The sequence below is a fragment of the Salmo salar genome, chromosome 12 (assembly GCF_965601325.2).
Source record: "Salmo salar chromosome 12, fSalSal1, whole genome shotgun sequence".
NCBI classification, from domain to species: domain Eukaryota; kingdom Metazoa; phylum Chordata; class Actinopteri; order Salmoniformes; family Salmonidae; genus Salmo; species Salmo salar.
The window spans coordinates 44,547,808-44,564,900 of NC_138302.1; the positions used below are offsets into that span (position 1 = coordinate 44,547,808).

At 39.7% G+C, this 17,093-nt stretch overlaps 1 protein-coding gene across 1 annotated transcript; it reads right to left on the bottom strand.

The window, feature by feature from the left end:
• Nucleotides 1-992: 992 nt before the first annotated feature.
• Nucleotides 993-11,322, bottom strand: chmp4ba (charged multivesicular body protein 4Ba). The gene is made up of 5 exons (XM_014131689.3): nucleotides 10,950-11,322; nucleotides 6,368-6,545; nucleotides 3,391-3,505; nucleotides 2,737-2,866; nucleotides 993-2,400 (listed from the first exon to the last, which is right to left on the bottom strand). The coding sequence occupies exons 1-5, from the start codon at nucleotides 11,131-11,133 to the stop codon at nucleotides 2,345-2,347; spliced, it is 663 nt and encodes a 220-aa protein (XP_013987164.2). The 5' UTR covers nucleotides 11,134-11,322; the 3' UTR covers nucleotides 993-2,344.
• Between the last annotated feature and the right edge of the window lie 5,771 nt (nucleotides 11,323-17,093).

Sequence of the window (17,093 nt, forward strand, 5' to 3'; positions counted from 1 at the left end):
TTTTGAGGGGGAAAAACTAAAGTGGTATTGGCTCCTTAGTGGGTGGGTTTTATGTACAGCTGCAGTACATAGTCCATTTGTAAATAGCCCACCCAATCTACCTACCTCATCCCCATACTGTTTTTATTTACTTTTCTGCTCTTTCGCACACCAGTATCTCTACTTGCACATCATCATCTGCTCATTTATCACTCCAGTGTTAATCTGCTAAATTGTAATTCTTCGCTATGGCCTATTTATTGCCTACCTCCTCATGCACACACTGTTTATATAATTTTTTTCCTACTGTGTCATTGACTTGTTTATTGGCTTGTTTATTCCATATGTAACTCTGTGTTGTTGTCTGTGTCACACTGCTTTGCTTTATCTTGGCCAGGTCGCAGTTGTAAATGAGAACTTGTTCTCAACTAGCCTACCTGGTTAAATAAAGGTGATATATATATATATATATATTTTTATGTCCTCCCAGTCCTACCCATGGCTGCACCCCTGCCCAGTGATGTGAAACTCATAGATTAGGACCTAATTAATTCATGTCAATTAACTGATTTCCTTATATGAACTGTAACTCAGTAAAATCATTGAAATTGGTGCATGTTGCATTTACAATTTTGTTCAGTATACAATAATATAATTTATTCAAATGAGAACTTTTTAACTTGGGCCTTGTCAACAGAATTATTTATATTTGACAAAAATAAGGTAAAAAAAACAGTGCCACTGTAGTTCTCTTCCATTCCAAACAATAATACTTTTAGTATTTCGGTTAAAACATGGTACATGACCTCAGACATTTTCAGCAGATGACTGTGGCCTAAGAATAGCCCTTGCCCAACCATAACCCTTGACCCAACACTTACTATTACATGAACATTGGCCCTCTGAATAGCATTGATTTCATCACAAGCGCTTGCCATAACTCTGACCAACAGTTCTTGATAAAGGAATTCACAGATTTTCTTAGCTTAAGAAAAGGAAACAAACAGCGCACAGCTTGGCAAAAGGTTTAATTTAGGTGTTCCATTAAAACAAGGGAAAGTTGTGATAGGCAGGGTAGGAAGACGGACCAAAGAAAAACAGGAACCAGATCGCAAGAGACAGCCCCGTGTACAAACACACACAACCTATGGTATATCAGAGCATGTCAAACATAACATAATGCTGTCATACATGAGTTAATTTCCCCTTCTGAGGGTGGAATTCAGGCAGAAAATATAAATTTGAAACATAGAAAATATGAAATCTGAAGCAGCATGTCGAATTATAAAGTATCAGGGTAAGTTGACAAACTCAGGAAAGCCATAATGTTAAATAAACCTCATTGCCTGTAATTTGGAGTCTGAATACAATCAATTTATTCTCGCTTCAAACACACATCAAATTCCATCACTCTGAGAAGCCCAAACACCCTAATATATATATTTTTAGCCTCCTATAGTGTTAATGTTTCTTAAAGATGAAAATGAACAAAAACTCAGAGGCAGACATAATCTCACTCAGTCACTTCAGTTTGAACAGATACAGTATAGACATATTTGACGAGAAATGTCATTGTGTTTTCAAAATGTAACTAGTTGGTTAGGTTGTCACATCAAAGAAAGATAACCGTGTGAACCATCACTCAGAGAAGCATTTCAAGGATACCTTGTGGAGTTGCCCTCATAGATATGTGCACGTTTGAAAGCCAGAGTATCTGGAAGTATATTCATGATATAGTTCAATAAATCCTGCCAAAATAAAATTTAAGACCAACACCAATAGCCCTAAAGATGGGATTCAAATTCTCCCCGCTGGACATAGCTATTAATAAATATAATGTTCAATAGGTATATTTTAAGTGCATATTTTGATAAATGGATTAAATAACAGCGGATTGCCATGTGAACACATGACGCCAAAGGGAAATTGTGCATCAACAACAAAAATGTATACAGGGTATTGTAATATCTTCCAACGTATTGTCGCACTACACATAAAACAGTATGAGGTATTATAAATTCTACATTGGAGCTTATTGTCAGTGTTGAGGAGTCATTTTTACACTTTCTTTTCAAAATATATTCTGTGCACTAAGAAAAGGGGGTGGAAGGAGTGAAGCATTGCTTTACAGAAGAGAACGAGTTGAGGGACTTAAAGAAAAACACTGTTTGGTCGCTCCAGAGATTTGGGGTTTTCAGTGGTCGACGGTACAACATGCCATTGTCCCTCTTTAGGAGGCTGAGCTTGACAGTAAGCGAAAGGTTGTCGAGTTTTTTTTTTAAGTCTCCATTTATTCAGACTTTTCCTTCCTGAAACACAGAGTTCTTCTTTTCCACCTGTAGAAGGTATGGAGTAACAGCAGTGACTAGTTGGCGGCCCATGCCTCCAGATCCTTCATGTCGTCCTCGTCTTCCTCCTTTGCTGTAAGAATGAACCACATTCATTTGATAAAATTAGTACAATTTTTATTTTATTTTATTTAAAAATCGGCCTATAAAGATAGACAAAAAAACGTTCAGGTTTGAATAGAAGTCAGGTAGCGTTACACTGACTGGCGAAATACTGGTTGGAAATGGTAAAAACCTTCTACTACTGGGAAGACTACCGTTTACAGGTAGATGTTTTCAGAATAAGAAATGTGTGTGCATGTAGACAGTATTTTATCATTTCAAATCAATTCCTGTCAGTGTACCTCAGAGACATGAGCTAGCATTAAAGCTGGCTAAGCTTTAGTGGCTAAGCCAATATATCCATTACCTGCTGGTCTTACAGGTAAGGATGTGGAGGGCACATTTGGCAGCGGTACATTCTCTGTTCCAGTGATTTCCAGGAGGTTTTTGTCTAGTTCCTCTTGTTCCAGTTCTTCCAATTCTGCTAAGAGATCATCCTACACAAAGAAAGAAAAATAATTAAGGGTTAGACAGGTCTATATGTCCAAATAAGATAAGGATACATTTCAAAACAACAACAACGAACACCTTTAGTCTGATTCGATATGGCAGTGGTTCCCAAAATTGGGATGTCAGAAATGTCCAGTTGTTCAACTAGCCCAGGTCAGCTAACGTTTTTTAGCCCATTATGTTCTGGTCACACAGACATCACATGAACACACATCAGACATGGTAAAATGTGTAGAATTGCAAGAGCTTTAAAGCTGCAACATTTTCTCTCTGGCAACAAGAGCTGTGTGCAGTTTCTGTCATGGACAGAGCTTGTACCCATATAAATAAACATGGCGCAGGTTGCTGAGGTCGCGGGGTGGGGGTTTGGGACTAAGCCAATAAATGACAATATCCATCCAGACCTTTGCCACATAGGAAATGTGTGGTGTGACCAGACCTTCTCAAATGGGGAGGTTGAAAAAGTTTGGGAAACACTCCGCGGTAAAGGAAACATCCTAGCTCAGCTTACCTCATCAAATTCCTCTCCGAACCCTACAGGTTTAGAAATAGCATCAGAGATTTCTTGAGCCAGCTCCTGCTGCTCTGTGATGTCCTGCATTAAGTCGTCCACTTTGTCTATGTCCCTATGGGCAAAAACACAAAAGACCATTTAATAATTCATAGCAAATTCAGGAAAGAATAATAGTGGCATGCTGAAAGTTTTTCTGACAGAAGCCATTTTATGATATTACTATCATAAAATTCCCAAATATTTACATTGAAAAGATATAGGATAGAGATATGGAAAATTAAAAATCAACCTCACTGCAGATATTTATGGAAGTCACTTTGCATTCTGAATAATGAAGCGTGTATAATAAAGTGTGAAAATGCATAACAAAGTGTACAAAACATTAGGAACACATTCCTAATATTGAGTGGCACTTCTTTTTGCCCTCAGAACAGCCTCAATTTTTGGGGGCATGGACTCTACAAGGTGTCGAAAGCGTTCCACAGGGATGCTGGCCCATGTTGACTCCAATGCTTGGCTGGATGTCCAATGGGTGGTGGACTATTCTTGATACACATGGGAAACTGTTGAGTGTGAAAAACCCAGCCACGTTAGGGCTCTTGACACACTCAAAAGGCACTTAAATCCTTTGTTTTGCCCATTCACACCCCGAATGGCACACATACACAATCCATGTCTCAAGGCTTAAAAATCCCTCTTTATGCCTCTACTGACTAAGCCCTGTCTAAGCCCTGTCTACTAAGCTATATGGAATTGTTTTAAGAAGGTCATACCAAGGATCATTTAGCTATTTTGATTTAGAATTAAAAAAATATATATAAAACAACTATTTGATAAATTACATTAGGCCTTACTATTAGCCCCTACAAAGACAATGAGTAACAGATTCACTACATAGAACAGTCCCCCAAAATAATAACAAGGAAGTTTGTTCTCAAGTGTCTGTCCTATAGATGAGGAACATATTTTTTTTTTTACTGTTTCTATATTAATCCATTCTTTAATTTTTTTTTTTTTTACTGGTACCTGGGGAACTTCAGACGAGTCTTGTGAGGCGTCCTACAGCAAAACAACCGGCATGTTTGTGAGAGTCGCACCTTTCATATTAGTGTGTAGCCCAAACTGTTCAGACACTACAGACAGAAGTTGGCAGATCGGCTGTATCGACTTCAGAAGAGTCCCAAGATGCTTGTGAGGGTTGTAGAGCAAAAGGAACACCATAGTGTTTGTGAGAGTCTCATCTGTCCATAGAGGGGTCATAATAGTTTATAGGCCAAACCGTTCGGACACTACATACGATTTTGTGAGAAGACCAATTTTCGGGATGTCTCATGGTCTGACAAACACTGCTCTAGCTTGTTTCACCGCAGATGTGAGACATCGGCGGATGTGGGGTGGATTGAGACACAGCCAATGCAAAAAAAATATATATCTTTAGCTTAAACTGACAGAATTGTTTTATTTTGATTATGCTAATTAGATGTAGGGGTTTAACTTGTCTCCTCCCCTTCATCTACAGTGATTGAAGTCGATTTAACAGGTGCCATCAATAAGGGATCATAGCATTCACCTGGTCAGTCTGTCATGGAAAGAGCAGTTGCTCCTAATGTTTTGTACACTCAGTATGTACCATTGACTTGCATTGGAATTGTGACACAAATTATAAAAAGTTTGCATTTGAAACAATGGCCAGGTAAACAAAACCAAAGCATTGGTTTATTTCATACCTGGTCCATAGACTGCTCACAGGGTAATTAAGTCAATATGTAATTTTGTAATTTGGGTGAAGTATCCCTTTAAAAATCGGCAGTGGTGGGATTCTTTAAAACAAAATCACCTAATAGCAGGAACAGCACCATCTAGTGGTAATAACAGGATGTAGGATGGGACATAAACCCAACAACTTCAATGACTAATCTCTCTGAATGGGGGAAAAAAAAATATATGTATCGCCACAAAATTCACTGAAAATACATTACATAGGATGAAGAAACAATACTCCGAGCCGCAGCTCGATACTACTTGTCAAACAGAGAACTGATACTATATACTCGTTAGGGTGGGATTGGTTTTGGGGGGGAGGGGGGGGGGGTCCGTCGATGGCTTTTTACCACTTCTTTGGACTCCTTGTCTCACTCATTAGCTAGGTTTCTGCATTAAAAGAAATATGAACATTTTCCCACTAGTGATGTGTTTCCATCAAATTGACTTGTTGCAGATAAAAGGCTGTGCATGAGGACGTAGTGCACTTAAAAAATTACTTTTACGGTTAAATTCTCATGTACCGAACACAAAAAATACAAGTTAAATGGGTTTCATTGCATATTCAAGGTTTAGTCACACATACAAAAAATCCTAGACAAACGTGAAGTAGAACATTAATGTTGGCCTAGGTCAGAGGCACCTCAGAGGTGTGTGTGTGTGTGTGTGTGCGCGCCATGGTTATTATAGTTATGTTTAAATTAGTTTTTATTTCTATTCAAAATTCTGTTAAGTTTCAGTAAGTTTTCAAGCCTGATTCAATAGTTTATATTTAGTTTGAGTTTTAAATACATTTCTATTTTATTCTTATACTATTAGGTTTTTAGTTTTAGAGTTAGAGAAAGAAATTAGCAGATTTCTTCCCTGTTAGCTAGTGATAGCTGGTGATAGTGATGCAGAAGCTAAGCCTATCTCCTGGCAGCATTTACCTGCCAGATTCAGAAGCTTGCAAACCCCATTAGAAGAAAAAAAAAATGCTTGAAAACCACATTAGATTTTTGGCAAAAGTTTAGAGAGAAAAAATCTACAGCTGAACATAATCCATGATGGTTTAAATTTAGTTTTGGGGTCAAAGTTAAGTTTCAGTATAGTTTTAGTTTTTCAAAACGTGTTTGTAAATTATTTAATTTCAGTTTACGAAATAGTTTTTTCAGTTTATTATAATAATAATAATAATAATAATAATAATAATAAAAGCGACGGTGGCCCTTACATGTTTTCATGGGCTGCCTTCATGGCCTTGGCAGCAAAGCCCATGTTCTTCAGCACTTCGGTGTTGGTGTTGGCGTTCTCTAGCGCCTCCCTCTGGAACTCAATGGTGGACAGCGTGCCGTCGATCTGGCCCAACTGTTGCTCGTACCGCTTTTTCCGTTTCAAGGCCTGCAGAGCAGCTGGATGCAAGACGGGAGGAAGGAGAAGCGACTGTGAGAGGTTGTGGGATGGGAATACTAACGGAGCAGAAAAGCCCTAAAGCAATGCAAGAGGAATTAGAAAATCTAACGTTGTTGTTCAACTGACTCGTTTCTTTGGTTGGTTTTGGCTAACTCAGTATTCACTGGGTGACCATGTATAAGCTTACAATAAGAAGGCTTAGACAAGCTTACAATATGTACTTAATTGAGGTGAGACAGGCTGAAGTATCTTAGACGTGATAAGATGGTATTACTTTGTAGCTTGTAGATTTCTGCATAACATCTTATTTGATTGAGCACATCTGTCACTCCAGACAGTTTAAATAAAAAATGCTGAAAGTACTTTTTGAACACACCATTTTCCTGCTACATTTGTGACCAAAAATGATACAAAATGTGTATTATGTCTTACTGTCCTGTGGCTTCAGCTTGCTTGTGTTTTTTGGATTGAGCTAAGCTACTCCATAAACATAGGCTAGCTAGCATACTGACCTATTGACATGTCAGGGACATCACCCGATGTGCAAATATTTCCCCTGCTACTACAACTAAGGCAACCTGAAGGCACTACCACCAGCTTCACTACCACCCCATATAGTCCACTCAAGCATGTGGTTATCTATCATTTAGCCTCAGTTCCATGCTTCCTGCATGGATGTTAATTCGGACGAGACTTAGAATGGTAACGCGAGACTACCAATCAATAAGCACTGAAAGAATCAACTCTATTGACTATCTGAACAGTCCCATAGTTTGAAGGACTGCGTGAGCTAGATTGTATAACAGCTCCATCAAAAGTTCCCTTAGAGACAGAGAAGCAGAACCATGGAAATCGACCGTCCAAGATCCTTTATGGTAGGGGTCCAGACGGAAGCCACTCCTTAGTAAAAGGCACATCGCTTGGAGTTTGCTACAAAGGCACCTAAAGACTCTCAAACCATGAGAAACAAGATTCTCTGGTCTGATGAAACCAAGATTGAACTATTTGGCCTGAATGCCAAGCGGTACATCTGGAGGAAACCTGGCACCATCCCTACTGTGAAGCATGGTGGTAGCAGCATCATGCTGTGGGGATGTTTTTCAGCGGCAGGGACTGGTAGACTAGTCATGACCGAGGGAAAGATGAACGGCGCAAAGTACAGAGAGATCCTTGATGAAAACTGGGGCGAAGGTTCATTTTCCAACAGGACAACAACCCTAAGCACTCAGCCAAGACAACACAGGAGTGGCTTGGAGACACGTCTCTGAATATCCTTGTGGCCCAGCCAGAGCCTGGACTTGAACTTGACCGAACATCTCTGGAGAGACCTGAAAATAGTTGTACAGCGATGCTCCCCATTCAACCTGGCAGAGATTGAGATGATCTCAAGTCCAATCAAATGTTATTTATCACATGCGCCGAATACAATGGATGTAGACCTTACCGTGAAATGCTTACTTACAAGCCCTTAACCAACAATGCAGTTCAATAAATAGAGTTAAGAAAATATTTACTAAATTAACTAAAGTAAAACAAAATATTAAAAAAATAACACAATCTGCAGAGAAGAATGTGAGAAACTCCCCAAATACAGGTGTGCCAAGCTTGTAGTGTCATACCCAAGAAGACTCTAATAGCTGCCAATGGTGCTTCAACAAAGTACTGAGTAAAGGGTCTGAAAACTTATGTAAATGTGATATTTCATTTTTTTTTAAATAGATTTTGCAAAGATTTAAAAAAAAATGTTTGCTTTGTCATGGGGTTTTGTGTGTTGAGGGGATTTTTTAAAAGAACACCGTGGCCTCTATTTTTAAATGGAAGAAGTTTGGAACCACCAAGACTGTTCCTAGAGCCGGCCACCCGGACAAACTGAGCAATCGAGGGAGAAGGGCCTTTGGTCAGGGAGGTGACCAAGAACCCGATGGTCACTCTGACAGAGCTCCAGAGTTTCTCTGTGGAGATGAGAGAACCCTCCAGAAGGACAACCATCTCTGCAGCACCCCACCGGCCAACTCTAAGCGGGCTGTCATGTGCCTTTTACTGAGGAGTGGCTTCCATCTGGCCACTCTACCATAAAGGACTGACTGATTGGAGTCCACCTGTGGTAAATTCAATTGATTGGACATGATTTGAAAGAAACATACCTGTCTACATAAAAGGTCCCACAGTGGACAGTGCATGTCAGAGCAAAAACCAAGCCATGAGGTTGAAGGAATTGTCTGTAGAGCTCCGAGAAGGGTCCAACAAAATGTCTGCAGCATTGATGTTCTCAAAGAACACCGTGGCCTCCATTTTTAAATGGAAGAAGTTTGGACCACCAAACTCTACTGTGTAGGGACCTGAATATACATTTAAATCCAACTGAAGGAGTAGTTTTAAAAAAAAATTCTGGGTAGTAGCGTGAATTTGGTTAGTGTTTTTGGTAATCAGTATGAGTTTTATTCATCCAAAATATATTTTACTACCCTGTACAGTAGGTGGCGGCAATACACCTTATAAGTTCAGTCTGCCAAATCAGATTTATTGGGCACATACACATGGTTAGCAGATGTTAATGCGAGTGTAGCGAAATGCTTGTAACTAAATACTGCATAGTTTCCTAAGGACTCGAAGCAAGGCGACCATCTCCGTCTGCGCCATCTTGCCAATAAACCACAAAGACGACGACGAGAGACAAGTGGGGTATTCAGCGACGTTCCACTGTCTGTTTGAAAAGTGCTTCAGAGTTGGTTCAGGGAATACTTTCCATGACCAAATATTCCTTGTGTCTACCTTTACACTATGTTGTCAATTATTCTGAATTTTGATCGGGTTGTTAGAGTACATGACACATTTAGGTTTTAACTAAAGCAAACATTCCTATGTGAAAGGCTTGCAGGAACGTCCACTTTCATGACAATCAGGTTGTAGGCTTGTTTGTACAGCAGTGGGTGACATATTCAGAATAGTTAAGGTAGCAAGTCACTTAGGAAGAGGCATGTCTTAGGACCATGTCATGATGTACAACATCAGGGGCCATGAAATGGCTTTAGAGTAGGCTGGACAATAGAACGAGTCAAAATTCACCCAAGGCTGACAAAATGGCAAAATAACATTGGCTAAACTGGAACACTAGCGCGAGCCCATAGCAAATGAATGGAATCAAATGTTCGCAGAGACTGTTTTGCCTAAATGGCATCAAAATTTTTTTATCCTTTTTATTTAACCACTACAATCTGTTCCTAGGACGAAACTGAAAAAAAAAAAGAAAAAAAAAAAAATTGTGTTGAAGGTAAACATCCGCACCTCAATGGTGCCAAGTGTGCTTATGTCTGCATAACGAGAAAGTAGGGGGAAAATTACAACTTTTGACTATTTCTGGTCTAGCGAGCGATGACAGCAGAGTACGCTGCCCAATCTTATGTAATTAGAAAGAGGAGATTATCCTGATTAAAATGGTGTTCGACTTGAAAAGAAATCTAAATATACACATTGTGAGATATTTGGCGAAATATACCAACATGCCTCTCCATAGGAAAACAATGGGGGGAGCTCAGCGTTCCAATGGCAAAAGGTATTTTGGGGCTAGATGCCCAACCTTACATAATTAGAAAGAGGAGATTCTCATGATTAAAATGGTGTCCAGTTTGAACAAAATAAATCTAAATATACACATTGCGAGATATTTGGCAAAATAGACAGACATACCTATTTTCCCTATAGGAAACAATGGGACCAGCTCAAGAGTTCCATTTTTTGTTGTTCTTTACATTTTAACTACCAGCAACGTGGGCAGGTCTCATTGCCAACAATAGTAAAGCAGCATTGTGACGTGACACAATATGCTGGGAATAGAACCTAAGGAAGGCGAGTTAGTGCCACTGTACTCAATAGAACTAATAGGAGTTAGCAGGGTGAAAAATGCCCTAAAATAAGGCCTGTTTTTTCGTGATTACTTCAAAACTACGGCAAACAGCTGGGACATAAGGTAATATTATGAAACTGGGCTCCACGGCGGATGCAATTAAGTCTTTTTTTTAATCAGAAAAAGGCATTGTGTCCAGCCTATTTAGAGAAGTAACGTTAGCCTGCAAGTTTCACTGATAAGGGTATAGTTAGCTAGTACAGTAGGCTACATAGCTATATAACGTTGGCTAGCTAGCTACTAACCTATAAATAAAACAGCAATATTTTTAAGTGATCAAATCAGTAAGATATTTAACCACGTGGCATATTGCTCAATAATTGGCAACCTACCATACTCGGCTAGATAGCTAGCTACTGGCTCACACACAGGCTAGAAGTTAGCAGCTAGCGTTAGCTATGACTTGCTAACTATCAACTTCCTTCTTCCTGTCAAGTTGTTGGCTAATAAGCGAGCCAGACAGCTAATACATTAAGAGCGCATCTCTGATAGGTCTCACCTCTTTTATTTTTGGTGCCATTCTTTTTCGCAGTGAGGAGTTCCTGGTCAATCTTTTTCTCCAAAAATTCCTGTTTCTTCGTCAACATTTCCTCTGTGTCTCGAAGTCGCTGAATCGCCTCCTGAGGGCTAGTCGATTTATCCCCTTTACCTCCAGTGCCAAATAACTTCCCGAACAAAGACATCTTTGCGCTAAATAACAACAATGATTTATACTACAAGTGCTATACAGTAGCAATAACAGAATTCAACAAATGTTAGAAACTAGTCTCGTATCTTTTCACTCGCACAGCTGAACTGATGCTGTTGATATTTCTTCTTGATCTTTCTGACCAGGCCAGAGATACTGTATTAGAGAAAATTCCTATCTTGAAGCACGGTTTCGACTGCTCCTACAGTTTTGCTTTGGTACTGCAGTTTAACTGACGCCCGGCTCAGAAAGACAAATAGAAAGTCAGATAGACGGCCACATAGAGAAGTGGAGGGCAGTGTTCTCTTTTTATAATTTTTTTTATTTTTTTCTTCTTGGAGAAAAATCAGTATACATATAAGAAGTATACAAACAGACAATGATAACATATGCTAGGGGGTACAACAAATGACAGATTATACAAAGACCTTAAAAGATGCACACATATTGATTGTTTTAACAGCTTTCTTATTAGAATAATGTATAATGGTCTTAATGTACTGCTCGAATTCCTTATAGAAAACACAGGGCAGTGTTCTGTCATTATGCACTAGTGATGTGCAGGTTGACTCATAACTAGGCTGGACACATGACAATTTTAACAACGCTTTTTCTGATTATTATTATTCATTGCATCTGCCATGAAGCCCAGTTTCATAATAGTACCATATGTTTGCTGTTTGAAGTAATTGCAAAGAAAACAGGCCTTATTTTAGGGCAATATGCCAGCTCCTATTAGTTAAACAGAGCACATTATCACTTAAAGTAGAACTGACAGCATTTTTAGCAACATGAAATCTTATTCAAATCTGATCATATACACCCCCAGGAAGAATGACGTTTTAAAAAATATTTTCTGACAAGTGAGCAGATATGGTCATTTCTTTTAGATATGGTCATTTTCACAAATTCTTAGAATGTTTGGGAATTACTTAAATTCTATAGCAATACAGAGTGGGAAAGTAGATGTGCGTTTGGACAATTAAATGCAGTAAATAAAACTGAATAAAAACATCTGTCTTGTCCAGGACCAGAGTCTACGCAGACAGGTGCGCCATAGCCAATCAGAGCTACAGTAGGACTTTATTTTCCACACAGGCCTGCCATCATTCACTTTGAACTGGACTGTGTGTTTACAGGCAGTTGCAACAGCGCGACTTTAGATCATTAGAACACATTCGCCAAAAAATACACCAGAATGGATTTCTGCAAATATGTCAATACCACTTGAGAGTCCTCTTACATTTGGGAAATTTACAGTCCTATTGATCAAACAACCATGAAAAGGTAATCTCTCTCCCTCAGTTATGCACATCAACAACAAAAAGATCAACAACTAACGTTAGCCAGAGAAAGATGAGCTGAAATCTAACGAAGGAACATTAGATAAACCCTCTCAAACTTTTTTCAGTTAGTTGGCCGTCAAAATTGCACTGATAAACGATGAGGAATTGTAGCCTGCTCGTCCTGCAGCTTGCCTGCCAACAATGCATGCTTGTACCAACCAAGCACCTAAAGCTAACTGGCTGGAGTTGGCTAGCTTGCTAGCTAGCTATTTCCAGACATAAATGATAGAACGTCTCACTCTGACCATTTTACTCACCCTAGCAGAGCTGGTTAGGCTATATACAAGTTATCGTTTGTGACTAATTATTAATTTCACTCTGGTATCAGTCATTGAGGCGGGGCGGCAGGGTAGCCTAGTGGTTAGAGCATTGGGCTAGTAACCGAAAGGTTGCAAGTTTGAATCCCCCAGCTGACAAGGTACAAATCTGTCGTTCTGTCCCTGAACAAGGCAGTTAACCCACTGTTCCTTGGCCGTCATTGAAAATAAGAATTTGTTCTTAACTCACTTGCCTAGTTAAATAAAGGTAAAATTGATAAGCAAACAATCAAACTTTACTTGGTGTCGTGGCGGTTGGGTCACAGATCTTAGGTGATAGTGATGGAGAAGAAAGTGAAGCAAGTATAGGGCATAGTGATACAAATAAAGGGGGGAGTAGGTAAGGGAAAAAGGGAGTAGGGGTTTTAAGGGGAGTGAGAGGTTTATGGAGGTGGCGATGAAAAGGAAGTTTGAGGAAAGCAACAGTTTCCAATGCCAGCGTCAGTTCGGAGGTAGAGAGTGCCAAGGAAGGGCAAGACAAGTCTTGAGGGGAGCATGGAGGTGAGGAGGAGCATAAAGTGATTCTGAAGTTTAGGGAGGAAGGGGGAGATGGAGCAATGAGTCCGATAAGGTTGATGGCTGATAAAAGAGTTGATCTGGGAAGTTGTCAATGATAAAGTGTTAAGAGATGGGAGCTTGTTGGTGCTCTGTAAGGACATGGTGCAGAGGGAAAAATCTGAGTGAAGCAAATAGGTAAGTGTAAGGTGTTGTCGAGCAGCTGGACTGATCTAGCAGGGAAGTAATGGATTAAAAGCGTGATAACAGGAGTGCCTGTGAGTGTTAGCACTAAAGAGGTAAGCAACAACTTGAGAGGAGGCGTTCTAGTGAATTTTCAAAGATTGCAAGCAACAAGGGATGTGATTAGGGTAGATAGCCAGGCTATTCTGTTACACATCAAGGACAGGGTACTGCCAAATAACTACCGAAGCCTTTCGGGGGGGGGGGGGGCTCATGTTGTGGCATATGGTGGGTGTGATGCAAGGAAACAGGCAGTGGAGGTGCAATAAGTGAGAGTGGAGAGAAGGGTGTCATATGCTGAGGCAGTGAGGATGGTCCAGGTACAGGGAGATACAGGTTCAAGGGAGAGATGGGTAGGAGCATCTAGAACTGGGATTACGGGGCAGGTGGGCGGCGATATGGTATACATAGATAAGAGAAAGCTGGAGACATTCATAGCAGGAGCTATCAATAGCACTGCTAAAGTAGAGTCTAAAACAGAGAGGATTCAGCTAATAGTGAAAGCGGCTGGGAGACATCTGAGGATGACAGGGTTGACATGGGAAGAGGTTCGAGATGACCTCAATCAGCCGAGGCTGGAGTCATGTATTACTGGATCTTAGTTATGTTGGTAATACAACAATGGAATGCTCGAAGCCTGTTGGCTAATGGGCATGAGTTCAAGCAGTTCATTGTGGATATGCCAGCTAAGCCTGATGTGATTTGTATGCAGGAAACATGGCTCAAAACTACTTTGGAGTTGATCATACAGGGATATGTAGTGGTTTGTAGGGACAGAGATGTAGGGGGAGGGGGAATGTGCCACCTTCATAGAGCAAGGACTGGGACACATCCAGATTATAATCTAATCAACTCAATTTAAATGTTAGGAGCACACCCTTGTGTCACTCCATCTTTGAACTATCCGCTGTCCGACGAACAGAATAACAGTTTCCCTGTGACAATAAATCCATAGCACTTACAGTACAATCAAATATTTAAAAAGTCATAGCTCTTTATGAACTCTTGAAACAATCCAAACATGACAATTGAATTCTCTTCCTAGAGCTTGCCACAAATAAGGTATGTTTGAACCTTGTGATAGCCCACAGATTGTCTGCCATCCAAACAATGTCATAAATCGTGATTGAATCATCACTCTGGGCCTCGCATGCCAGCCAGTCACCAGTCGTTAGTATATCACCTCCTCTCATTCTTCCACTACAGTAGCCATTTATGGAAAACGAATGAAAAATCAAAGGGCCCATGCGGAACACCGAAACCAATTATTATTTGTTACCCATACCTGTTTATTCAATCAGAATATTGTAAATATCATTAATCACAATGGTTAGCCGATGCAAATTAGGAAAACATTCAAACATTATTAATAGGACTACATTTACCCTAATTGGGAACACATATGGCACATGGAGAAGTCAAAGATTCCTAGTCAGGCTATTATTTGTCAAATCCAGATTAAATATAGGCCTTCATCTGTATCACACCTATAGGCAATAGTGGGCTAAATCAATGAGAAATATAGCTGAAATGTTCAGGCTTTGTCATGTCTCCGTTCACTCGCTTCATATTTCACCCGATCCCTTCTCATCACGTTTCGGTCTGATCATTCAGATTACTGCTGCCTCCTGTAAGCCTGCTACTATGATACATTAATTGGTGAGGAGGTTTGCTAGCAAGCTATCAATGTGCATAATATATAACAAGCGAAGCGAAAATAGGGAAAGAAGATGAAACACTGACAAGCACATAACATTCTGAGAACCATGTTTCAGAGAGCAGGAGTTTTCAAACTTTTCTTGCCCAGGGACCACCATATGTTAGCAAAATGAAGTAATCAACATTTTAAAATGAATAGATTTGGTAGTGTAAAATCTAACAGTCTATTAGCTACAAAGGTATCTTGCCAGCGAAGAAAAAATGTTGCTGTTGTTAAACACATTTTTAGCAATTCTAGAAAATAATTAATTGAGGTGAGAGAAAATGTTGCCGTTTTAATGCTAAGTTTCTGCAATTCTATGCATTTTGTCATGTCTAATTCTATGTTCCTCTGCTCAAATGTCATAACAAAATCAATTGGCATGTGCGTTGAATGTCTGGTTTTTGGAATTTTTGATTCTCCCTGACTATCTAGTTTTATTTACATAACCTTTACTTAACCAGGTAAACCAATTAAGAACAAATTCTTATTTACAATGACAACCTAGCAAGAAGCAAAAGGCCTCCTGTTGGGATGGGGGATAATTGTTTTTGTACTTAACGCACATCCGAACAAACAATATCTGATTGTTAGTTGTCAAAGATGATATTATTTAAAAGTATACAACGGGTGGGTCTAATCCTGAATGCTGATTGGTTAAAACCGCATTCTAGCCGGCGTCTATTCCACAAATTGCCACTGGCTAAATCTATTTAGTCTGTTCCATCTGACTGCGCAATCCACTGTCTCATCAGCCCAGCCAGGCAACTTAGAAATTTGATCTCCACTATAAAAAGCATCTACACATTATCTCACATTTCTTTTAGACTAGCATTTCGTTTTCAACAGTGGAGATTTGTATAAACCTTGCTGTCTGTCTCTCTGACATTTGCAACACTGTTTCAATATTCAATCAAATTCGATCTCCTGCTGTCGAGTTGTCGAGTTGGGATGAGACAGACAGGCAGCATTTCTCAGCCATACGAAATTATGAATCAGCTGGCATCATTTCTATGGATATATATAAAAAAAAGTACATTGAAAAAAGGTCAAACAAAATGCAGGTAATTTGCAGTCTTTCCAGCTTCAGTTCGAAGTGATTGTGTTACTGTAGCTGTGTTGTTGGCTAGCTCCTCTGAACAACAGTGTCCTGACGAGTGAGCACATTTTCTATGCCATGCGAAATCGTGCCTCATTAGCTCATTGTTATGGATGTATCCAAATAAATGTCACTAGAAAACAACTTAAACAAATGCAAATGCAGCTACTTTGCTGTTATTATGGCTAGCTAGCAAACAAGAGATAAGAATGTGGCCAATGGAACATTTAGAACGAACGACTGGGTCGTGCCTATAGATGCAGAACAAAAAGACTGAACCACTTGGTCGTGTCCATAGATACAGAACAAAAAGACTGAACGACTGGGTTGCGTTTCTAGCAAGAGTTAAGAATGTTGCCAGCCAGTATGGCAATGGAACATTTAGAATGAACAAGTGGGTCACATCTATAGATGCAGAACAAAAAGACTGAATGACTGGGTCGCGTCCATAGATACAGAACAAAAAGACTGAACGACTGGGTCACATCTCTAGCAAGGGTTAAGAATGTTGCCAGCCAGTATGGCAATGGAACATTTAGAACGAACGACTGGGTCGCGTCTATAGATGCAGAACAAAAACACTGAACTGCTGACTTGTGTCCATAAGATACAGAACAAAAAGACTGAACGACTGGGTCGTGTCTCTAGCAACCCTAGATTTGTGTTGGGACTATATCTTGTGGAAGGATGAAATAGTATGAATAAATTGATCAAAATAAAGTTTAATGAAAATATGTCAATCATATGTCAAAACCC

Bases quoted from the DNA above. Each gene is read 5' to 3' on its own strand.
- chmp4ba (XM_014131689.3), bottom strand. From the start codon at position 11,133: ATGTCTTTGTTCGGGAAGTTATTTGGCACTGGAGGTAAAGGGGATAAA. The intron at 6,546-10,949 runs GTGAGACCTATC...TCTTGCATCCAG, and splicing joins TGGCACCAAAAATAAAAGAG to CTGCTCTGCAGGCCTTGAAA. The intron at 3,506-6,367 runs GTAAGGGCCACC...TTTTGCCCATAG, and splicing joins AAGGCAGCCCATGAAAACAT to GGACATAGACAAAGTGGACG.